The following is a 25734-nucleotide window of genomic DNA, read 5'->3' on the forward strand; positions in this document are numbered from 1 at the left end:
AGCAATTGATTTTATACACATTATTTTACAATACCTGTCGGCCTTCCAACTCGATTTGGAAGTTTTTTGCTGATTCTTGTGTCACTCTTCCTCCAAAGTCCAACTGATATACTTGTGTTGCCTCATTCCAGAGTGGTTGCTTGTTAGCCATTACATACACAAACCCTTGATTTCCCAACTTTCCGTCCTCTTTTTCATTTGCTCTTCGACTTTTCAGCTCATCAATTTCATTTGCTGTCCTTAGGTTCCTCTTAGTTTTCCAAACCTTTTTGGTGCTCTGGCTCTGATTCATTAACTCATCTCCACTAATGAATAACTCTGGCTCACTTTCTGAACTGTCTTGAAACTCACTTATTTTATTCAACTTTTTGGATTTTATCTGATCCTTTTGGCTTTTGATTTTTTTCTTTTCTCTTCCGAGTCTAGGGCTAGAAATGAGAGAGTTGAAGTCTGTAAGTGCCTTCGCCTCCTTTTTTATTTTTCCTTCAGTTACTGCTTGCATATTTGTCTCCTCTGGTCTGCTGTCTAACCGTTTACGGCTTTTCTTATCATATTTATCAGTTCGCTGGGGTACAGGAGATTCTGTCAGAGAGAGAACCTCTTGGAAGCTATTTGCTGTTTCCACAATCACCTCAGTTCCTGTGTGATCTTGATGCTCTGCTGTAAATGGGGGCATTCCAGGTTTCTCAACAAGTAGGTCTGGCTTTGAATTCAAAGTTCCCGGTGAACTATGCATTGGAGAACAAGCACTGTAGGCATTCCATTGGTGTAAAGTAATCTGGGGAAGTTGTAAACTAGAAAATGTATTATTGGTTGGATACATTGGTGGCAATTGGCAACACCCAATGTTAGCTGTATAACCAGATTGGACAACTACAGAAGGGTCCTGCTGTGGGTATGGTGGCGGGCCTATAGCATCTGAAGAAGGAAATGAAGTTTGAAATGCTGCAATAGGAGATGCACTGTAACTTACTGGATATGGTAAAGTAAATCCAAAATTTGACTGGAAAGTGACTGTTGGGCTGGTGGGAGATTTAATAGGAATAAACGGTACATGAGCTATTTCCACATGCGATTGCTCCAGGATGAGACTTGGCGGTTTATGACTCCCTGTTGCAGAAATCTGAGTTGGACGTTCTTGTGGGATCCAAATCTCCTCACTTCCTGCTGGGTCCCACTGATATGGAGGTGGCCGCTTCATACTCATGTTGATTTCATTATTTAGTGCAATATGCCTAATGGATTTCTCAATTTGGCAATGCTGCAAAATAGATTCATCCTCACTGAAAGCATTATTAACATATTCAGTTCTATCATGACAGCTGTCTGGGGGACTGAGGAGATTATAAGATGACTGAGAAGAGAGGGGTGATGTACTAGTTGAGTGGACAATTACAGTGCTATGCTGAGAACCACTCCCATTAGGTAGTTCTGATCTAGTATTAATGTTAGTATTGTTGCTTCCATTGTTGATGCACTGACTGCAGGTATAGAGAGCAGGAGGAGACCTGAGAGAAGTTTGTTGGTACTGTGCAGACACTGAGCTGCTTTTTGATTTGTGACCATGTTGAACAACTCTATGGGAATCTAACAGTTGAGATACCTTCGCTGTGGCATCTTTGCTATCACTCCGCAATGGCATTTGTATAGTGTTACTGTCAACACGCTGACTTCTATTAGTTGCATCAGGATAAGGTGGTGGATCCCCACTAGGAATAACACAGTGAGCTACACTTAGCCTGTTCATTGTACCATATACCTGTTGTATCTTCTTAACATCTGCTGAAGGCAAGCGTAATGATGATTGTCCTGGGCCTGGAAGGGTGCACATATTTTGATTGCTCAATATTCTCATGCGAGGCCTGCACACTTCTTCAACATTTCCACTGCTATCAAATGTTGTGATTCTTTCATAACCTAGTGGGGTCTGAAGATGTCCAGTAGGAAAGAGGGAAAAATCTGTTTTTTTTAGACAAATGTCCACTGGTGGAGCAGTGGCAGAGGAGATGGCTGAAGCTGTTGTAGTTCCTGGATATGGAGGGGGTGGATGTGCATTTATTTTAGCTAACTGCATTTCAGGATTTGTGCAGAATGCCACCGTGTTGCCTTCAATCAACTGTGGCATTGTTCGCATCGGTTTGATTTTTTGACAAAGTTCAGGTTCTCGTTCCACAAGTTCCACAGCAGCATTCTGTACCATCCCTGAGATCTGTGGTGATGGCTGTTGTGATCCACCAGTCATTCGGCCAGTTTCCAAGCTTCCAAAGATTGCCTGACCTGGATTAGAAAATCTACTGGAAATTGCATACTGGTTGGCACTGTCCAAAGTGCGTTCCCCTGCTCCTGCAGCAACTGTTTGATTAGTTAAAACATCAAGTTGCACATTCTGGTTGGCTAGTAAAGACTGGACAAGTCCAATACTTTGAGTAGGGGACATTGCTTGAGCAGAACTATGGATTGGTGCAATGGGAATGTTGACAGTGCAAGGAGGGTTGTTTTCTGGAGCTCCAGATGTTCCATTCACTGTGGGAGAGAGGGAAAAAAAGAAAACAACTTTTAAAAACTCAAAATATTTGTCATGCTCTTGGTATACCCCCCCAAAAAGCAGACAATTGTGTTTTTCTAATGATCTTCAATTGCATTGTACACAACAACCACTTTGTACAGTTTTAAGAGGAAATTTCTTTTAGTTTGCCTATTAACAGTGTCTATGCTTAAAACAAATGAACATGTGAAGAGGTGGTATAATTAAGCCCTGGTTTGATGCAATATTTAAATGAATTATTTATTATAAATATATTTATTATAAATTTATTATAAAGTATAATAAATTATAAAAGGTAATTTTAGATGCCACAGCGAAGACAATAACGACCTGATAGAGGTGTATAAGATGTTGAGAGGTATTGATAGAGTAGATTCTCAGAGGCTTTTACCCAGGGCTGAAATGGTTGTCACGAGAGGCCACAGGTTTAGGTTGCTAGGGAATAGGTATAGAGGAGATGTTAGGGGTAAGTTTTTCACTCAGAGGGTGGTGGGTGCGTGGAATCGGCTGCCGGTGGTGGTGGTGGAGGCGGATTCAATTGAGTCTTTTAAGAGACTTTTGGATAGGTTCATGGAGGTCAGTAAGATAGAGGGTTATAGATGAACCTAGAAGGTAAGGAAATTGTTCGGCGCAACTTGTAGGCCGAAGGGCCTGTTTGTGCTGTAGCTTTTCTATGTTCTATGTTTTAATTTGGAAGCTATAGTACTGCATCATACCACTGGGCACCGGGGAGATTGGGAGGCGGGCGATGGGGGAGGGTGCCAGTGCGCATGTGCCGATCTCCCCACTAACAGATTGGCGCATGCACAGTGGCCTGCTCAGCGCACGGATGCTGGCCCTCTTGGGTGGGATTATGCCCTATGAGACAGGAGTGCTGACCACTGTGCCACCATGCCAAATTTACAATGCTCTGTGAAGTGCTTTATGACTGCAATAAATTGTGCTATATTTCTCCTTCTAGTTAATTTCTTCTAAGGAACCTAAAATGCTTCTCAATAATTAATAATTTTGGTGAATATTGGTCCTCCAGTCTCTTAGTTAATTCTTGTTATGTTTTGCTACCAGGTTTCTCAGGCTGGACCAGACTTTGGAGTAGATTAAAAGTTTTATTGCTTATGGTGCTAAGAAAGGAGGGACCATGATATCATCATAAGTCTTGTCATCTAAGATATAGTAATGAAATCTTTCTGTACAGGACTTCCAATTCTCAGGTTCTTCCTTGAATGGGCCAATGGCACCAAACTATCCCACCATTTTATGGTGATACCGGGATCTGCTCAGCAACTTCCCTTTAGGAGCTTTCTTTAATGTAAATGGTCCAGGTTATTTTGTAATGTAAATTGTAATATAAGCCAATTCTAGCAGCTTGTCTTGGTTTTAATGTGCTGCAAGAAATTTCTCTGTCTCACTCTACCTCCATGCCTTAATCTAACTGCACACATTGCGAGTTCTGCAGCCTGAACTCTTCAGGGTGTCAGTTTTAATTTTAGGTATAGACCTTTTTTTTTCTGCCTAACAACCCGACTGATCTGATACCAGGGGGATTTGGCTGACCTGATGCTGATTCTGCTCCAAAGTTCAAAGTTTCATTGGTATAAGTTCAGCTTTGACTTTCTTGCCTGAAAATAATTTAACCTGTTCCCTGTCGCCAGTATTCTTTTGCATCCTGTTATGTATGCACTTTCAGGATAAAAGAATGTGCAGTTCTAGCACGTGGAGTTGAATGCAAACAACAACACGGGTTTATTGAACAGCTGTTAACTCTAAAAGGTTGTCTAGACTAGAAAGCAGCCGATGACATCATAAACTATACATGTGACTAGACACTTGAAGACACTGTGCAACAACATAACAACAATAACTCCAAATATATAACATACTTCATCTCATATTCTCAGGTTAAGGCCAATTAAGACCGAGATGAGAAAGAATTTCTTCACTCAGAGGGTGGTGTGCCTTTGGAATTTTCTATCGCAGAGGGTTGAGGAAGCTTAATCATCGAGTATATTCAAGACAGAAACAATAGATTTCTGGAGACTAATGACATCAAGGGATATGGAGAAAGTGTGGGAAAACGCCATTGAGGTAGATGATCAACGGTGCTTTAATTGAATAGCGGAGCAGGCTCGATAGGCTGAATGACTTCTCTGGGTGCTCTGGTTTCATCCCACAGTCCAAACATATGCAGGTTAGGTGGATTGACCATAGTAAATTGCCCATTAATGTCCCTAGATGTGTAGTTTAAATGGGATTAGCCCCCAGGATAAATGTGTTATGGGGATAGGGCAGGAGAGAGGGCCTGGGTAATATACTCTGTCAGAGAGTCGGTGCAGACTCGATGGGCCAAATGGCCTCCTTCTGCACTGTAGGGATCCTATAATTGATTTACACACTGCAACTAGTGTAAGCATTCACCTTTTGCGATCCCTCAACCACCCTTCCATTCTTGTCCTTTCAGATCCCCAAATACTGCCATCTGGCACCGCAGCCTGAAGGTCTAGAAGTGCAGAAAATTGAAGATGAAGAAACACTGTCATTTGACTGCACACTCTTAGCCAGATACTGGTACTGTGCATACTTCAGAAAATAGAGGGAAGATCATTCATTGCAGCCAGGGAAAGAAGCCTGGAGACTATCCTTTCCAACACAGTAGTGATGGCCAGTTTCATTAGAACATTTGTGGACCTGACAACAATGCTGCACCTGATTGATGGCTGATGTCTCAGCTTCACCTGCAGCACAAGCAAATTACTCATTGCCTGAAAACTGCAGTGGAAATTCAGACTGAAGGCATGAAAACCTCACCTGGCTTCCAAGCAGGCTTGGATTACTACCATAATTTATTTTTTGATTTTATTTCTATAGGAGGAGGCCATTTCACCCATAGAGTCTGCACTGACACTTCTAAAGAGCATTTTACACTAGCCCAACCCCCCTGCCCTATACCCGTAACCCCGCGCATTTACCATGGCTGATCCACCTAACCTACAGGAAATTTAGCATGGCCAATCCACAGAAAGTGGCTAGTTGGCCTATTGAGTCCATGCTAGTTTTCTGTGGAGCAACCAAGTTAGTCCCATGAACCAACTCTCACTCTGTATCCTTGCTATATTTCGCCCCAAGTGCCTTTCGAGTTTTCTTTTGAAATCGTTAATCATCTCCACTTCCACCACCTTTATAGGTAAGGGATTCCAGTTTATTACCACTCCCTGCTATGTTCTTCCTCACATCCCGTCTGTATCTCAAAGGGGTAGTTGGGGGATCGCAAAAGGTGAATGCTTACACTAGTTGCAGCGTGTATATCAATAACAGAGTCCTAACAGTGTAGAAGGAGGCCATTTGGCTCATTGAGTCTGCACCGACTCTTGCCAAAAACTTTAACTCTATGTCCTGTAGGCCTGTTACTTTCTGATAATTGGAACAGCCATTCTTTATTTACTTTAGTCAAATGTCATAATCTGGTACACTCCTCAGATCTCCCTGGAGAATAACTGTAGCTTCTCAATGTAGCTAAATTCCCTCATCTCTGGAAGTATTCTGGTAAATCTCATTTGCATACTCTCAAGGACCCTCACATCCTTCCTAAAGTGTGGTCACTAGAACTGGAGGCAATACTCTAGCTGTGGCCTAACCAAAGGTTCAGCATAACTTCCCTGTTTTTGTTCTCTATTTATGAATACCTCTATTTATGAAACCCAAGATCCTATGAATTTTCACATCCCTTTATCCCTGTGCACTCTTTTTGAACTGTTATCAATTATATATATGGCCTCTTCTAGCACTTCTCACTTCCCTGTATCAAATCCCATCTCCTTACTTTCTGCTCATTCTGTCAACCTCTTGTCCTGCTGCAGTTGATTATCATCCTGACTGCATCACTGAAAAATTTTGAAATTTTACTCTGTATTCTAATATTCAAGCCGTTAAAAAGCAGTGCTCCGAACATGGAATCCCTACAGTGCAGAAGGAGGCCATTCAACCCATTGATCTGCACTGACTCTCCAAAAGAGCATCTTACCCAGGCCCACGTCCCTTGCCCTATCCCTGTAGCCCCATGCATTTACCATGGCTAATCCACCTAACCTACAAATCTTGGGACACTAAAGGGCAATTTAGCATGGCCAATCCACTTAACCTGCACATCTTTGAACCGCGGGAAGAAACCGGAGAATCTGGAGGAAACCCACACAGACACAGAGAGAATGTGCAAACTTCACACACAGTAACAGAAGGCCAGAATTGAACCCAGGTCCCTGGCACTGTGAGGCAGTAGTGCTAACCACTGTGCCATCATGCTGTCCCTTGAGAAACATCACCGTCGATCATCAGCCAGCCTGAAAAACAACCATTTATCATGGCTCATTGTTTTCTGTCATTAAGTCATTATTTTTATACACAGGCTGACACTGACCCCCCAATTCCATGAGGCTCAATTTTGTCAAATCAGCCTTTTAAGTGGCACTTTGCCACAGTATTCCATCACACTCCTGATTTGTGCCTTGTAGATAGAGGACAGGCTTTGGGGAGTCAGGAGGTGACTTATTCTTTGCAGAATTCCCAGCCTATGATCTGCTCATGTTGCCACAGTATTTAGGTGGCTAGCCAAGGTTAGTTTCAGATAAATAGTAACCCCGAAGATTTTGGTAGTGGTAGGATTAAGCGATGGTAATATCATTGAATGTCAAGGGGCAATGGTTTGATTCTCTCTTGTTGGAGATGGTTATCACCCGGCACTTACGTTACTTGCCATTTGTCAGCCCAAGCCTGAATATTGTCCAGGTCGTGCTGCATTTGTACATGGACTGCTTCAGTATCTGGGAGTCAGGACTGTCATCAGAAAACATCCCGGCTTCTTGACCTTATGATGGAAGGAAGATCATCGGCAAAGCAGCTGAAGATGGTTGGGCCTAAAACACTATCCTGAGGAACTCCTGCAGTGATGTTTTCCTCATGATTTCCATTAATTCCAGTTTTGCTAGGGCTCCATGATGTTACAATCGATCAAATACTGCCTTGATGTCAAGGGAAGTCACTCTCATCTCACCTCTGGAATTCGGTAATTTTGAACAAGGCTGTAATGAGGTCAGGAACTGAGTGACCCCGACAGAACCCAAACTGAGTGTCAGCAAGCAAGTTATTGCTAAGCAAATGCCGCTTGACAGCACTGTTGATGACCCTTTCCATTACTTTACTGATGATCAAGAGTAAACTGATGGAGCTGTAATTGGCTAGGTTGGATCTGTCCTGCTTTTTGTATACAGGTCATACCTGGGCAATTTTCCATATTACCAGGTAGATGCCAGTATTGAAACAGTACTGGAACAGATTGGTTAAGAGTGCGGCAAGATCTGGAGCATAAGACTTCAGTACAATTGCCGGAATGTTATCAGGACCCATAGCGTTTGTAGTACTCAGTGCCTTCAGTCGTTTCTTGATATCATATGGAGTGAATTGAACTGGCTGAAGGCTGGTTTCTGTGATGCTGGGGTACAGGAAAGGATGTCCCAAGGCATGGTACATTGGGGAAACCATGCAGACGCTACGACAACGGATGAATGAACACCGCTCGACAATCACCAGGCAAGACTGTTCTCTTCCTGTGGGGGAGCACTTCAGCAGTCACGGGCATTCAGCCTCTGATCTTCAGGTAAGCGTTCTCCAAGGCGGCCTTCACGACACACGACAGCGCAGAGTCGCTGAGCAGAAACTGATAGCCAAGTTCCGCACACATGAGGACGGCCTAAACCGGAATGTTGGATTTATGTCACATTATCAGTAACCCCCACAGCTTGCCTCCTGGACTTGCAGGCTATCCTGTCTGGAGACAATACACATCTCTTTAACCTGTGCTTAATGCTCCCTCCACCCACATTGTCTGTATCTTTAAGATCTGGTTGGCTGTAGGGATTCGCATTCTAATCAGTATTCTGTAACTTGATTTTGTGTCTCTATGCCCTGTTTGAGAGCACATTTCCACTCCATCTGACGAAGGAGCAGCGCTCCGAAAGCTAATGGTATTTGCTACCAAATAAACCTGTTGGACTTTAACCTGGTGTTGTTAAAACTCTTACTATGCTGGGGTACTCCAGAGGAAGTGAAGATGCATCATCTATTCAGCAATTCTGGCTGAAGATTGCTGCGAATGCTTCAGCCCTATCTTTTGCGCTGATGTCCTGAACTCTTCCATCATTGAGGATGGGGATACTTGTGAAGCCTCCTTTTTTAGTGAATTGTTTAATTGTCAACCACCATTCACAACTGGACGTGGCAGGACTGCAGAGCTTAGACTTGATCCATTGGTTGTGGAATTGCTTAGCTCTATTACTTGCTGTTTATGCAGTTTGGCTTGCAAGTAGTCCTATGTCAGAGCTTCACCAGGTTGACAACTTATTTTTAGGTATGCCTTGCCCTGCCTCTTGCATGTCCTCCTGTACTCTTCAGTGAACTAGAGTTGGTCCCCTGGCTTGGTCAGGGGATATGTCAGCCATGAGGTTACAAATTGTGCTTAAGTACAATTCTGCTGCTGATGGCCTACAGCATCTCATGGATGCCCAGTCTTGAGTTAGTAGATCTGTTCTAAGTCTATCTCATTTAGCATGGTGATAGTGTTGCACAACATGTTGGAGGGCATCTTCAATCTGAACTTAATCGGGCACAGGGATTGTGCGGTGGTTAGTCCTACCGACACTGTCATGGACAGATGCATCTGCATAGGAAGGTTGATGAGGATGAGATCAAGTATGTTTTTCCCTCTTACTGGTACCCTCACCACCTGCTGCAGACCCAGTCTCTCAGCCTTTAGGACTCGGCAGGCTTGGTCTGTGGTGGTGCTATTGAGTGATGAACATTGGTGATGAACATTGAACTCACCTACCCAGAGTACATTTTGCATTCTTTCCATCCTTGGTGCTTCTTCCAAGTGGTGTTTAACATGGAGAATTACTGATTCATCAGCTGAGGCATTATGTAGTTATCTTGCCCATGTTTAATTCCCTGGGCAACTCTACCTCTGCTGGGTCTGTCTTGCTGGTGGGACAGGACATACCTAGGGATGGTGATGATGGTGTCTGGGACATTAGCTGTAAGGCATGAATCTGTGACTATGTATGTCAGACTACTGCTTGACTAGTCTGTGAGATAGCTCTCCCAAGTTTGGCACAAGTCCCCAGATAAGGAGAATTATGCAGGATTAACAGGACTAGGTGTGCCGTTTTCACTTCTGGTGCCTAGATCAATGTTGGGCGGAGGAGGGATGGGGGTGGGTGGTCTGTCTGGTTTTATTTTTTTCAAGATACGCAGTGGTTTCATACAACTGAGTGGCTTGCTAGGCCATTTTAGAAGTCATTTAAGGGTCAACCATATTAGTGAACTAGATGGTTATTATGATAATCATTTCATGATCATCATTAGACTTTTAATTCCAGATTTTTACTGAATTTGAATTCTACCATCTGCTGTGGTGGGATTCAAGCACGGATCCCCAGAACATTACCCTGGGTCTCTGGATTCCTAATCCAGTAATAATATCACTACACCACCGCCTCCCCATTCAATCTTGGGAGTGAAGGGGATGGTTATCAGAAGTCCCCTTCTGACTGGGGTCACCTCATAGCCCACTGCCTCCTGGACTCCCTCCCCACCTCCAGCCTATCCTCTGGGACCTTGATCATCCCCTCATAACTCCCTAGGCCTTCCCTACCCTCCCTGCCCCAGTACCCTTGCCACTTACCTTTCCCCCGGTTACCAGGACCTCCAGGTATCTCACTGCAGTTCCTCTTTCAACCACAGCAGAGCTACTCCTGGAGAGACTGGAGGAATTGGCTGGCAATTCTCCAAGGCAGGACTTCCCCGCAGGGATGGGTGGAAGCCCCACCTTATGCTAATCAACGCTTGTTACTGAGTGAAATGATATTGGGCCTGTTGGAGTCAGCAGAGATGTATTGCCTGACAACTCTTCGATAGTAAGAAGTCTCACAACACCAGGTTAAAATCCAACAGATTTATTTGGACAGGTTTATTCCAAATAAACCTGTGGGACTTTACCCTGGTGTTGTGAGACTTCTTACTGTGCTAACCCCAGTCCAACGCCGGCATCTCCACATCAACTCTTCGATAGGCAGGGGCCTAGTCCCTTCCACTGGTAGATCAATGTTATTGCACCGTTTCCATTCCTTACCTCTAATCATGGTGATTTTGTTCTTGACTGCTCTGGACCATCCTCTCTTTCCAGTACTGTAATACCATCTTTAATCAATGCTGTCACTCCCCCACCCTCCCCTTTTCTTCTTTTCCTGTCTTTACTAAAAATCTTTTACCCACAGAATCACAGAATCCCTACAATGCAGAAAGAGGCCATTCAGCCCAACGAGCCTGCACCGACAATAATCCCACACAGGCCCTATCCCTGTCACCCCACGTGTTTTCCCTGTCTACCCTGCTAATCCCCCTGACACTAAGGGACAATTTAGCATGGCCAATCAACCTAACATGCGTATCTTTGGGGTGTGGGAGGAAACCGGAGCACCAGAGGAAACCCACGCAAACATGGGGAGAATGCGCAAACACCCAAGGCTAAAATTGAACCCGGGTCCCTGGAGCTGTGAGGCAGCAGTGCTAACCACTGTGCCACCATGTCGCTCCAGGGATACTTAATGCCCAGTCCTGCACTTCTTTGTGCAAGATCTCTGTTATAGAAACATATATTCTATTTATCAACCTATGCTTGTAGTTTACCAATCTTATTAATCACATTCTGTGCATTCATATACACATTTTTAAGTTTTTTACTTGTCCCCCTTACTTTGACTTATTATTGCCTAATCTAATTCTATCAAATAGTCCAAGTATTCTATATACCCTGATACTTGCTCCCTGGAATATCTTCCTTATCAGTTAATATTTCTCTATTTTCCAATGCCAATTTCTCCCCTCTCCACATTGAAGTTCCCCTCAGGTTCACACCTCCCCATCAATTTAGTTTAAATCTTCTCAACAGCACGAGCAAACCTGCCCACAAGGACATTAGTCACAGTCTCCTGATTTTGAGGTGAGTGCAACATGCGAAGCCTACATGTTACAGCACTTAGGGTTGCTTTACTCATTTCCTCCATTTTCCCAGAACATGTTCCCTGCAAGGCTGTGGCAGGGCTGCATATGAGACAGAGATCAACATGGGAGTGGGAGGTGTATGGAATGGTTGGGTTAGAAAGGGGGAAGGAAGACAGAGACATGGGAGGGACAATAGGCAATGGTGGGGTTAGAGAGAGTGGAGAGAAGATGGAGGCACAAGGGAAATGGGCAATGATGGAGTTGGCAAGGGGAACTCGAGGATGATGATAGACAGAAACAAGACTGAGGATGGGAGAACTGCAGCCTAACAATAAAGACTGGAAATAGAAACATTATAGGTAGAATAGGAACAGATCAGCACTAACTGAATGGGATGCTCGCAGACTCCAAGGGGGGATTATCATAGAAATCATAGAAACCCTACAGTGCAGAAGGAGGCCATTCGGCCCATCGAGTCTGCACCGACCACAATCCCACCCAGGCCCTACCCCCACATATTTACCCGCTAATCCCTCTAACCTACGCATCTCAGGGGCAATTTTAACCTGGCCAATCAACCTAACCCGCACATCATTATGACATGAAAGGGTAAGCTGGACAGAAACTCGTACAAGGGAATGGGTGGGGAGAGGAAAGGTTTGCACATGAGAGCGGTGTTGCACAGAGACTCATAGGGGAGGGGCATAGGGGGAAAGGATACACCGTTGTCAGCAGGGGTGAATGGGGGAGATCACTGAAAGGCCCTGATCTAAAGCAAAGTGAAAGGTAAAAAGTAAAATTGCCATAGTTCCAGATGACCATAGGCTCCTTTCCCCTTGAGGTGGAGAGCTGACCGGTGGTGGTTTAACCTCAGGATCACCACACCTCAGGCGAGAGGCAGGGTTGAGCAGGTGGGCCTTCATGAATAATCTCATGCCAGTGTGGGAATTGAACCTGCGCTGTTGCCATCACTCTGCATCATTAGCCAGCTGTCCAGCCAGCAAAGTACCAAGGTACAAAAGTAAAGTTAATCCTGGTGCTTTGCAGGCATGCTCCAGAGCTATGCATGCACAACAAGTTCCCGCTCCATGAAGGGGCAAGGCTGTGTGCTTATTTGGGATAAGGCACAAAGAGAACAAAGAACAAAGAAGAGTACAGCACAGGAAACAGGCCCTTCGGCCCTCCAAGCCTGTGCCGCTCCTTGGTCCAACTAGACCAATCGTTTGTATCCCTCCATTCCCAGGCTGCTCATGTGACTATCCAGGTAAGTCTTAAACGATGTCAGCGTGCCTGCCTCCACCACCCTACTTGGCAGCGCATTCCAGGCCCCCACCACCCTCTGTGTAAAAAACATCCCTCTGATATCTGAGTTATACTTCGCCCCTCTCACCTTGAGCCCGTGACCCCCCGTGAACGTCACTTCTGATCTGGGAAAAAGCTTCCCACCGTTCACCCTATCTATCCCCTTCATAATCTTGTACACCTCGATTAGATCTCCCCTCATTCTCCGTCTTTCCAGGGAGAACAACCCCAGTTTACCCAATCTCTCCTCATAGCTAAGACCCTCCATACCAGGCAACATCCTGGTAAACCTTCTCTGCACTCTCTCTAACGCCTCCACGTCCTTCTGGTAGTGCGGCGACCAGAACTGGATGCAGTACTCCAAATGTGGCCTAACCAGCGTTCTATACAGCTTCATCATCAGACTCCAGCTTTTATACTCTATACCCCGTCCTATAAAGGCAAGCATACCATATGCCTTCTTCACCACCTTCTCCACCTGTGTTGCCACCTTCAAGGATTTGTGGACTTGCACACCTAGGTCCCTCTGTGTTTCTATACTCCTGATGACTCTGCCATTTATTGTATAACTCCTCCCTACATTATTTCTTCCAAAATGCATCACTTCGCATTTATCCAGATTAAACTCCATCTGCCACCTCTCCGCCCAATTTTCCAGCCTATCTATATCCTGCTATATTGCCCGACAATGCTCTTCGCTATCCGCAAGTCCAGCCACCTTCGTGTCATCCGCAAACTTGCTGATTACACCAGTTACACCTTCTTCCAAATCATTTATATATATCACAAATAGCAGAGGTCCCAGTACAGAGCCCTGCGGAACACCACTGGTCACAGACCTCCAGCCGGAAAAAGACCCTTCGACCACTACCCTCTGTCTCCTATGGCCAAGCCAGTTCTCCACCCATCTAGCCACTTCTCCTTGTATCCCATGAGCCTTAACCTTCTTAACCAACCTGCCATGTGGGACTTCGTCAAATGCCTTACTGAAATCCATATAGACGACATCCACGGCCCTTCCTTCATCAACCGTTTTTGTCACTTCCTCAAAAAACTCCACCAAATTTGTAAGGCACGACCTCCCTCTTACAAAACCATGCTGTCTGTCACTCATAATGAGATTGTTCCTTTCTAAATGCACATACATCCTGTCTCTTAGAATCCTCTCCAACAACTTCCCTACCACGGACGTCAAGCTCACCGGCCTATAATTTCCTGGGTTATCCCTGCTACCCTTCTTAAACAACGGGACCACATTCGCTATCCTCCAATCCTCAGGGACCTCACCCGTGTCCAAAGAAGCGACAAAGATTTCCGTCAGAGGCCCAGCAATTTCATCTCTCGTCTCCCTGAGCAGTCGAGGATAGATGCCATCAGGCCCTGGGGCTTTGTCAGTTTTAATGTTCCCTAAAAAACCTAACACTTCCTCTCTTGTAATGGAGATTTTCTCTAACGGGTCAACACCTCCCTCCGAGACACTCCCGGTTAACACGCCCCTCTCCTTCGTGAATACCGATGCAAAGTATTCATTTAGGATCTCCCCTATTCCCTTGGGTTCTAAGCATAATTCCCCTCCTTTGTCCCTGAGAGGTCCGATTTTCTCCCTGACAACTCTTTTGTTCCTAACGTATGAATAGAATGCCTTAGGATTCTCCTTAATCTTGCCTGCCAAGAACATCTCGTGACCTCTTTTTGCCCTTCTAACTCCCCGTTTGAGATCTTTCCTACTCTCTCTGTATTTCTCCAGAGCTCCATCTGTTTTCTGTTGCCTGGACTTAACGTACGCCTCCCTTTTCATTTTAATCAGATCCTCAATTTCCCTGGTTATCCACGGCTCTCGAATCCTACCTTTCCTATCTTTCCTTTTTACAGGCACATGCCTATCCTGCAACCTTATCAATAGTTCCTTAAAAGACTCCCACATGCCAGGCGCGGACTTACCCTCGAAATCCTCTCCCAATCAACATCCACCAATTCCTGCCTAATCCGGCTATAGTTAGCCTTCCCCCAATTTAGCACCCTGCCCGTAGGACAGCACTCATCCTTGTCCATTACTATCCTAAAGTTAACAGAGTTGTGGTCACTATTTGCCACATGTTCCCCTACCGAAACTTTGACGACCTGACCGGGCTCATTTCCCAGAACTAGGTCCAGTATAGCCCCCTCTCTAGTCGGGCTATCTACATACTGTTCCAAAGAACCTTCCAGTACGCATTTTACAAATTCCTCCCCGTCCGGACCCTCAGCTCTAAGCACTTTCCAGTCTGTGCCAGGGAAATTAAAGTCCCCCACTACAACAACCCTATTTTTTCTGCACCTATCCAGAATCTCCTGACATATCCTTTCCTCCACTTCCCGTGGGCTGTTGGGTGGTCTGTAGTACACCCCCAGCATAGTGACTGCACCCTTCCTGTTTCTGAGTTTCACCCACAGCGACTCAGTACATGACCCCTCTAAGTTGTCTACCTTTTGCACCGCGGTAATATGCTCCTTAACTAATATCGCTACTTCCCCACCTTTTTTAGCTCCTCCTCTGTCTCGCCTAAAACACTTATACCCCGGAATATTCAGCTGCCAACTTGGCACAGCTTGGTATGATGGACAATGTCATGGCTTTACTGTCGCTGGTCTTGGTTCTATCTGATTTGATAATGGACTGCAGTTGGGATGGTCAGGGTTAGCTGCTGCCCTGATAGATAGATAGATACCCTACAGTGCAGAAAGAGGCCCTTCGGCCCATCGAGTCTGCACCGACCACAATCCCACCCAGGCCCTATCCCCATATCCCACCCACTAATCCCTCTAACCTAGACATCTCAGGACTCGAAGGGGCAATTTTTTAGCATGGCCAATCAACCTAACCTGCACATCTTTGGACTAAAAGGGAAGCCTGTAAAAGGGAATAAGTAATACAAAGGGGGGTATTCAAAACCTTACGGAGCAGAGGAAATGGGGGTGGGGTAAATCTTCTCTGTATATGACTGTGCACAATAGCTTCGAGATGAGGAGGGGTGAAGTTCACAGTGGGCATAAGGACATCAACAATTATGGGTTCAGGTGGGAGGGTTGAAATTTTAACCATAATTACTATGGGATCCAGGATTAGAATCATAGAATTATACAGTGCAGAAGAGGCCCTTCGGCCCATCAGGTCCGCACCGACACATTAGAAACACCTGAACTCCCACCTAATCCCATCTGCCAGCACTTGCCCCATAGCCCTGAATGTTATGATGTCCCAAGTGCTCATCCAGATAATTTTTAAAGGATGCATGCGACCCGCCTCTATTACCCTCCCAGGGTAGCGCATTCCGGACTGTCACCACCCTCTGGGTAGAAAAGGTTTTACTTCACATCCCCCCTCACCTTGAACCTATGCCCCCTCCTGACTGACCCTTCAACTAAGAGGAACAGCTGCTCCTTATCCACTCTGTCCATTTCTCTCATAATCTTGTACACATCGATCAGGCCACCCTTCAGTCTTCTCTGCTGAAATGAAAACAACCCAAGCCTACGCAACGTCTCTTCAAAACTCAAATGTTCCATCTCAGGCAGCATTCTGGTGATTCTCATTTACGTCCCCCTTCAGTGCAATCACATCCTTCTGATAATGTGGCGACCAGAACTGCACTCACTACTTTAGCTGTGGCCTCACCAAAGTTCTACACAACTCCAATATGACTTCCCTGTTTTTGTAATCTAAGCCTCGATTGATAAAGGCAAGTGTCCCACATGTCTTTTTCACCATCCTACTAACATGCCCTTCCGCTTTCCAAGATCTGTGGACAAACACACCAAGTTCCACAGAACTTCCTTGTGTCCTATTATTCATTGAGTACTTTCTTGTCAAATTACTCCTTCCAACGTGTATCACCTCACACTTTTCAGGGTTAAATTCCATTTGTTAGACTATTCCCTCTATACCTTCTTGTAGTCCAAGACACTCCGCCTCACTGTTTAGCACCGGCCAATCTTTGTGTCATCCGCAAACTTACTAATCCCATAGTCATCAATGTCATTTATATAAATGGTGAATAACAGGGGGCCCAACACAGATCCCTGTGGTATGCCACTGGACACTGGGGAAACCATGCAGACGCTGCGACAACGGATGAATGAACACCGCTCGACAATCACCAGGCAAGACAGTTCTCTTCCTGTTGGGGAGCACTTCAGCGGTCACGGGCATTCGGCCTCTGATATTCGGGTAAGCGTTCTCCAAGGCGGCCTTCGCGACACACGACAGCGCAGAGTCGCGGAGCAGAAACTGATAGCCAGGTTCCGCACACACAAGGACGGCCTCAACCGGGATATTGGGTTTATGTCACACTATTTCACATAAATATTTCTGCTTTTTTCCTCCTGAGTCTTTATCATGCGATCCTAGAATCAGAATTTATGTCACACTATTTGTAACTCCCACAGTTGCGTGGACCTGCAGAGTTTCACTGGCTGTCTTGTCTGGAGACAATACACATCTTTTTAACCTGTCTTGATGCTCTCTCCACTCCCATTGTTTTGTTTCTTAAAGACTGGATTAGTTGTAAGTATTCGCATTCCAACCATTATTCATGTAAATTGAGTCTGTGTCTTATAAGTTCTGTTTGTGAACAGAATTCCCACTCACCTGAAGAAGGGGCTCAGAGCCTCGAAAGCTTGTGTGGCTTTTGCTACCAAATAAACCTGTTGGACTTTAACCTGGTGTTGTTAAACTTCTTACTGTGTTTACCCCAGTCCAACGCCGGCATCTCCACATCATTCCAGTCACTAAAGCAGCTTTCTGTCATCACACTCTGTCTCCTACAACTGATGTGGAGATGCCGGCGTTGGACTGGGGTAAACACAGTAAGAAGTTTAACAACACCAGGTTAAAGTCCAACAGGTTTATTTGGTAGCAAAAGCCACACAAGCTTTCGAGGCTCTGAGCCCCTTCTTCAGGTGAGTGGGAATTCTGTTCACAAACAGAACTTATAAGACACAGACTCAATTTACATGAATAATGGTTGGAATGCGAATACTTACAACTAATCCAGTCTTTTTTTTAGCCTGTCTTGATGCTCTCTCCACTCCCATTGTTTTGTTTCTTAAAGACTGGATTAGTTGTAAGTATTCGCATTCCAACCATTATTCATGTAAATTGAGTCTGTGTCTTATAAGTTCTGTTTGTGAACAGAATTCCCACTCACCTGAAGAAGGGGCTCAGAGCCTCGAAAGCTTGTGTGGCTTTTGCTACCAAATAAACCTGTTGGACTTTAACCTGGTGTTGTTAAACTTCTTACTGTCCTACAACTGAGCCAATTTTGAATAGACTTTTGTCAAATTACCCTGTTTCCCGTGTGAATTTACCTTCTTTACAAGTCTCCCATGTGGGACCTTGTCAAAGCCTTTCCTGAAATCCATATAAACTACATCGACTGCAGTACACTCATCGGCACACCTGATTACTGGAGGATGTTGGAGAAAATGGGTGAGAGCTCTACCTGGACAAGAATATTTACATGAGGAAGGTCAAACCTGGTTTCAAAATTAACCATCCTACTAACAAGAAACAATGATGTAGTAACAATACAAAAGTGGAAAAGAATCTGGACAGGAGGGATCGGAGTCAGTGTGGAAGAAGCCTGAGCTGTATTCAGGGGGCCATTTTAGGAAGCAGCCTCAACCAGCCTGCACTCAAAAGATGGAAATGGAGTCAGGGCTGATGAGAAAAGATTTCCTTGAGAAGGTTCCATAGGAGGCATTGCCTTTTTTTGCACTTTAGGGAGACAGCCTTGTTGCTCCATTTGAGTTTTAATAGAGAGGTATGAGAGAATGTTAATGAGGGCAAACATATAGGAAGCACAACAGCTACATATGTGCCAGGTCAGTGAAAGCCTATAATGTGTTTTATTCAATTGGCATGGATAATGGGACGAAGGGCATGCAGCCATTGCTGAAGTGCAAGTTAAGCTTGATCAACATACAAGATTGCAGGAATGCTTTTGGTAAGGTCACACATATCTTATAAATGTTCAAAATGCTCACAGATTTTGTGAGATTGAGATGCAAAGTTTCAGGTTTGGCATTGTGGTCTCCCAGATATGTGAGTGAGCGCTCCAGCTGCATCAGCAAAAATCTATTAGCGCAGAGGCAGCTCTGGTGCAAGGCATTGGCTGCGATCCTTCCAAACAAATTGTGTTTAATTAGCGAGAAATTGGGGGTTATTCATACTAGTTTTTTCAGTGAGCCATGGACCACAATTTTTCGACACTTAGTGCAATGAAGGAGCCACTAGGCGATTCTCGCTGGAATGGACCCTCCGGGCATGTGACCCGCCCAAAGTGGCTGTCGTTTTATGGCAGTAACAAGGGAGAGCTGCATATAAGCGCTAACGATGGGCACGAAGGCGATCACATCAGAAAGATAGCCAAAAGAAGTGCCTCATGATTCACTGATGGAGAGCTGGGTTGTCTGCTGGGCACTGAGGAGGAGAGGCAGGCAATATTCTTCCCCCCAGATGGGCAATGACCCAGGGGTCATGCAGTCAATGGGAGTCCGTGGCAGCATCTGTCAGTGCCCATGCGCTGGCACAGGGGACCTGCGACTAGTGCCGAAAGAAGATGAACAGGCTCCTTCGGATAGGAAGGATGAGTGTCCATCCCATCCTGATATCAGTCCCATCTGTCACGCCTGCAATGTCGATCCACCCCCTGACACCCCGCAGTGTTCCAGCACCCGGTCCCCAGAACCTACATCGAACCCCTTATTTTGAGTTGATTTATTATTGTTGTTTGTATTAATATACAGTGAGAAGTATTGTTTCTTGCACACTGTACAGACAAAGCATGCCATACATAGAGAAGGAAAGGATAGAGTTACAGTCATAGCTAGGGTGTGGAGAAAGATCAGCTTAATATGTTGGTGGACTTTCTTAACTATGGCGTCGGCATGGAGAGACCAGGACAGGTTGTTGGTGATCTGGACACCTAGAAACTTCAAGCTCTCAACCATTTCCACTTTGTCTCCGTTGATGTAGACATGGGCTTGTCCTCCACTACGTTTCCTGAAGTCAATGACTATCTCATTCATTTTGTTGACGTTGAGGGAGAGACTATTGTCATTGCACCAGTTCACCAGGTTCTCCAGCTCCTTCCTATACTCCATCTCATAATTGTTTGAGATTTGACCCACTGCAGTGGTGTCATCAGCAAACTTGAAAATAGAGTTGGAGGAGAATTTGGCCACACAGTCATAGGTGTATAAGGTGTATAGTAAGAGGCTGAGGACACAGCCTGGCAACATCTGTCACAACCCCGGCCTGCCGAGGCACAGCCTTAACAAACCCCACCAACCAATGCCACCCCCGACACCCCTGGCCCTTTCAGGCATCAGGTTTCAATCTCCCCTTCTGACCCTGCAGGATAAGAGGGCCCATAACTGCTGAGGGCAGGAGAAAACTGGAGATGGGGTCCCTGAGCTGCATCTCCTCACTGCCTTTGAGGAGCATGCACTGGAGCTGGCAGGGTGAGTGAGAAACGATGGGTCAATGACAGCCAGGTCAGCGTGCGACTTGGCAGTGAGCATCTGCAAAACCTTAACTCATATGATATATCTCAAATAAGTGGCATGCTGCCCAGACCTTTGCACTGAGCCTTGTGTCCTACGTTGCAGAAAATGACCCCAATGCCTCCAGCCTGTCTGGAGTTGCTGCACCCTCTGTTGCTCCCACTGAGATGCCCCACGACAGCTTGAAGGAAACCTTGGAGGAAGGCCCCGAGGAATCCATCGAGGCCAGCACAATCCATTCGACACAATCAACTTGCACAGATATTATCACCACAGTGGGACAAAGTTAATGGCGAGGCTTCTCGATCACTTATTGGTGCACACGACACAACCGTAGATGCACATCGGGTGGAGGCAGGCATGTCCAAGACCTTAGGCTTGCAGAGGTCTGTCAGAGGCAAGGAATCAGCTGGCCCCAAGCCAGGTGCCAGGCCGCTCAGATTGGTTATCCAAAAGCTGCTGGAGATGCATCGATGCGTGGAGATGCCCACTCACCTGAAGAAGGGGCTTGGAGCTCCGAAAGCTTGTGTGGCTTTTGCTACCAAATAAATCTGTTGGACTTTAACCTGGTGTTGTTAAACTTCTTACGGAGATGCATCAGCAGTACCAGGGAATACAGGAGGGGCTGTCAGGAACTCTGCAGCAACTGGAGGCTTTTTGGAGGAGTTCAACAGATTTCTGTCGCAGGAGGGTAGTACCGACACTGCATGGTATCCAGACTAACACTGCAAGGGCGGCATCTGCAGTGGAAAGCCTGGGGCAGGAAATGGACTCCATGGGTGACAGGGTCCAGGGCATCCTGGAGACACAGCGGGCTATGGCGGAGACACAGCAGCTCATGGCCAAGGGTGTTGCTGGCATTCTGGAGGTACAGCGGGCCATGTCCATGGGTCTCAGGGGCATTCTGGAGACACAGTTGGCCATAGCTGGGGCTCTCACAAGCATTCTGGAGACACAGCAGGCCATGGCAGCGGGCCTCGAGAGCTTGGCCCTGTCTCATAGGAGTAATGCTGAGAGGCTGCAAAGCTTGGCTTGGCCACAGCTGAGGGGCTCCGAAGTCTCAAAGGACTATTGCAGAGGGCTTGCACACCAGAGCCAGGTGACACTGAGGCCTCTGGAGCTTACGCCAGCTGCCTCACTGTTCAAGGAGTGTCCCCAGGGCTAACGGGAACCCCGGGAAGGAGGAAATGCTGGAGCCCATGCTGGGTCTTTCCAGCCAGGAGGCCCCAGACATCCCCAGGCCTTCCCCCTTTCCTGCTACCGGAGCATCTCACGGGCAATGGGATGAACAGGATGGAATGGCTATATCACTGTCACCCGTAAGTTGGCCGGGGTCCTCCAGGTCTCAGCCTCCCATTCTGGGGGGGAAGATGGGGGGGGGGATCCGTGAGGTATGAATAGGCCTCATAAGATTAAGAAATTGTAGGGTCACCAAGAGGGCACGGGTGAAGGACTGCATTAATTAGATTTAGGAAAAAAGGCACTGTTTAGAATCACACACACCTGTTTTATTGCATGGTTAAATATCTCCACTTGATGTAACTGCGCTTAGTTTCACCAATAAATGTTATTGCACCCCACAGCTGTGACTAATCTGTTTAATTTAGCCTTGAATATATTCAATGACCCAACCTCCACTGCTGTATGTGGAACTGCAAAGATTAACTACCTTCTGAAAGAAGAAATTCTTTTTCATCTCTGTCTTAATGGATGATCACAGTAAGAAGTTTAACAACACCAGGTTAAAGTCCAACAGGTTTATTTGGTAGCAAAAGCCACACAAGCTTTCGGAGCTCTAAGCCCCTTCTTCAGGTGAGTGGGAATTCTGTTCACAAACAGAACATATAAAGACACAGACTCAATTTACATGAATAATGGTTGGAATGCGAATACTTACAACTAATCAAGTCTTTAAGAAACAAAACAATGTGAGTGGAGAGAGCATCAAGACAGGCTAAAAAGATGTGTATTGTCTCCAGACAAGACAGCCAGTGAAACTGCAGGTCCACGCAACTGTGGGGGTTAGAGCTCCGAAAGCTTGTGTGGCTTTTGCTACCAAATAAACCTGTTGGACTTTAACCTGGTGTTGTTAAACTTCTTACTGTGTTTACCCCAGTCCAACGCCGGCATCTCCACATCATTAATGGATGATCCCTTATTCCAAACTGACACCCCTCGTTCAAGACTCCCCCATAAGGAGAAACATTCTCTCAGCATCTTCTGTGTCATGCCCCCTCATAATCATATGTGTTTCAATAAGATCACATCTCATTCTTCTAAACTTAACAGAGTATAGACCCATCATCACCATCTCCCATCTCTGGTTATATCCTGAGTAACTGACAGGATAGACTCACCAAAGGGGTGAGAAAGTAGTACACAGAAGGGAGTTGTCCTGGGAATCCTCAATATCGACTCTGGACTCCATGAAGTCTCATGGCATCTGGTCAAACGTTGGCAACAAAACCTCTTGCTGTTGACCATCTGCCATGCCCTACTCAGCTGATGAATCAGTACTCCTCCATGCTGAACACCACTTGAAAGCTGCACTGAGGGTGGAAATGGGTGGGGAACTTCATTGATCTTCACCAAGAATGGCTCGGTACTACCACTCCTGACCGAGCTAGCCGAGTCCTGGAGAACATAGCTGCTAAACTGGACCTGTGGTCAGTGGTGGGGGAAGAATCTACTTGATCTCGTCCACACTAACCTACCTGTCACAGATGCATCTGTCTATGACAGCACTGGTAGGAGTGACCATCTCACAGTCCTTATGGAGACAAAATGCTGTCTTCACATTGAGGGTATCCTCTAACATGTTGTATGGCACTACCAACATCTAAATGGGATAGATTGCGAACAAATCAAGCAACACAAAACTGGGCATCCATGAGGTGCTGCAGGGCCATCAGCAGCAGCAGAATTGCACTCAACCACAATCTGTAACCTCATGGCTAGCATCTTCACCACTCTACCATTATCATCAAGCTGGGGGATCAATAAGGAGTGCAGGAGAGTATGTCAGTAACAGCACCAAGCATATCAAAAAATGAATTGTCGAACTCATGAAGCTACAACACAGTACTATTTGTATGTCAAACAGTGGAAGAAGCATGCGCTAGACAAAGCTAAGCAATCCCATAATCAACAGATCAATCCAAGCTCTGCACTTCTGCCACATCCAGTCATGAATGGCGATGGACAGTTAACAAGTGGAAGAGGAGACTCCACAAATATCCCCATCCTCAATGAGGAGGAACCCAGCACATCAGTGTAAAAGACAAGGCTGAAGCATGAGCAACCACAAGTGCCAAGTGAATGATCCATCTTGGTCTTCTCCTGAAGTCTCCAATCATCGCAGATGCCAGTCTTCAGCTAATTCAATTCACTCCATGTGCCATCAGGAAATGGTTGAAGGCACTGGATCCAGCAAAGACAATATTCCAGCAACAGTACTCAAGGCTTGTGCTCCAGAACTACCTGCACCCAATTGGCAATGTAGAAAATTGTTCAGGTATATATTGTACACAAAAGTCAGGATAGATCCAACTAGTCCCATTAGTCTACTCTCGGTCAACAGCGAAATGCTGAAAGATGACAATGCTATCAAGTGGCATTTACTCAGTTATACCTTGCTCGCTGAAGCTCAGTTTGGTTCTGCTATGGTCACTTAGCTCCTGACCTCATTACAGGCTTGGTCCAAATATGGACATAGGAGATGAACTCGAGAGGTAAGGTGTGAATGACTGCCCTGACATAAATGCAGCATTTGACCAGGTATGGCATCACAGAGCCAAACCTCCAGTTATTCGAGTCATACCTAGCACAAAGGATGTGGCTGATGGAGGTCAATCATTTCAGTCAGAAAACAACACTGCAGGAGTTTTTCAGGGGAGTGTTCTAGGCCTGAACATCTTTAGCTGCTTCATCGATGAAGGTGCGGCACGGTGTCACAGCGGCTAGCACTGCTGCTTCACAGCTCCAGGGACCGGGTTCAATTCTGGTCTTGGGTGACTGTTAGTGCTGAGTTTGCATGTTCTCCCTGGTCTGCGTGAGTTTCCTCTGGGTGCTCCGACATGCAGTGAATTGAATTATCCCACAGACCAAAGATGTGCAGGTTAGTTGGATTGGCCATGCTCAACTGCCCCTCAGAATCCCAAAATGTGTAGGTTAGGGAATTAGCCATGGTAAATGTGTGGGGTTACGGGGATAGGGTGAGGAAGAGGGCCTGGGTAAAATACTCTGTTAGAGAGTCGGTGCAGACTAGATGGGCTGAATGGCCTCTTCTGCATTGTAGGGGTTCTATGACCTCTATCAGCCTCCCTCCATAATAAGGTCTGAAACACGAATATTAACTGATGATTTCATTGAATCATAGAAACCCTACAGTGCAGAAGTCTGCAGAGAGATTCGGCCCATCGAGTCTGCACCGACCACAATCCCACCCAGGCCCTACTCCCATATCCTATACATTTACCCGCTAGTCCCTCTAACCTATGCATCTCAGGACACTAAGGGGCAATTTTAGCATGGCCAATCAACCTAACCCACACATCTTTGGACTGTGGGAGGAAACTGGAGCACCCGAAGGAAACCCGCGCAGACACGAGGAGAATGTGCAAACTCCACACAGACAGTGACCCAAGCCAGGAATCGAACCCAGGTCCCTGGCGCTGTGAAGCAGCAGTGCTAGCCACTGTGCTACCATGCCACCCCGGACTTGTCAGATTAATGGCCAGCCAGCATTGAACGCATGGTGTAAAATACTGAATGCTGCTGGGAAGGAGGGTACCAAGAAAAGGGAGGATGCTGACTGGCATTTCCAATGTGAACCCTCAGGGGAACAGCTGCTGCAGGGCTGTCAAGGGAACTGCTGATCCATAAAAAATAAATATTGAAGAAAAAACTGTGCCATGAGTATCTAGGCAGCACAATCATACACAAACCTCAGTCCCTGGACACATGTGTTAACTTTATTTGAGCCCTAAACTTTCATCCTGCGCTGGATCGAGTTTGCAGCTTAAATGTAAATGGCACCAACCTTAAAGGTACAGGGGCAACATAGAATTCCGGTCAATGGGAATTTAATTAATTAAATCGGCTTCTTAATTGTTAGCAGGCATTCTTCCAACACATGCACGCATCTGCCGACCAAAATATTGCACAAGTGCACAATGACATTGGGACATATGCCCAACGACTTCACGCTTGATTTCTCACGCTTCCTGGATTTTTATGAAGATGTCACTAGTGCGGTTGACAGAGGGGAACCGGTGGATGTGGTGTTTTTAGAT

The 25734-nt window shown here is 45.9% G+C and overlaps 1 protein-coding gene across 3 annotated transcripts in view; it reads right to left on the reverse strand.

The window, feature by feature from the left end:
- Positions 1–25734, reverse strand: part of tulp4a (TUB like protein 4a) — a 469011-nt gene that overhangs the window by 30889 nt on the left and 412388 nt on the right. For 2 of the 3 annotated variants that reach the window (XR_013499659.1, XM_078229991.1), the window contains exon 13: positions 35–2523. Coding sequence is in view for 2 of the 3 variants with exons in the window: in XM_078229991.1 (XP_078086117.1) it covers positions 35–2523 (2489 nt within the window). In the remaining variant the exon portion in view is untranslated. Of the gene's footprint in view, positions 1–34; positions 2524–25734 lie in introns of those variants that run through there. The other variant, XM_078229993.1, reaches the window with a different exon arrangement.

The sequence above is a fragment of the Mustelus asterias genome, chromosome 15 (assembly GCF_964213995.1).
Source record: "Mustelus asterias chromosome 15, sMusAst1.hap1.1, whole genome shotgun sequence".
NCBI lineage: Eukaryota > Metazoa > Chordata > Chondrichthyes > Carcharhiniformes > Triakidae > Mustelus > Mustelus asterias.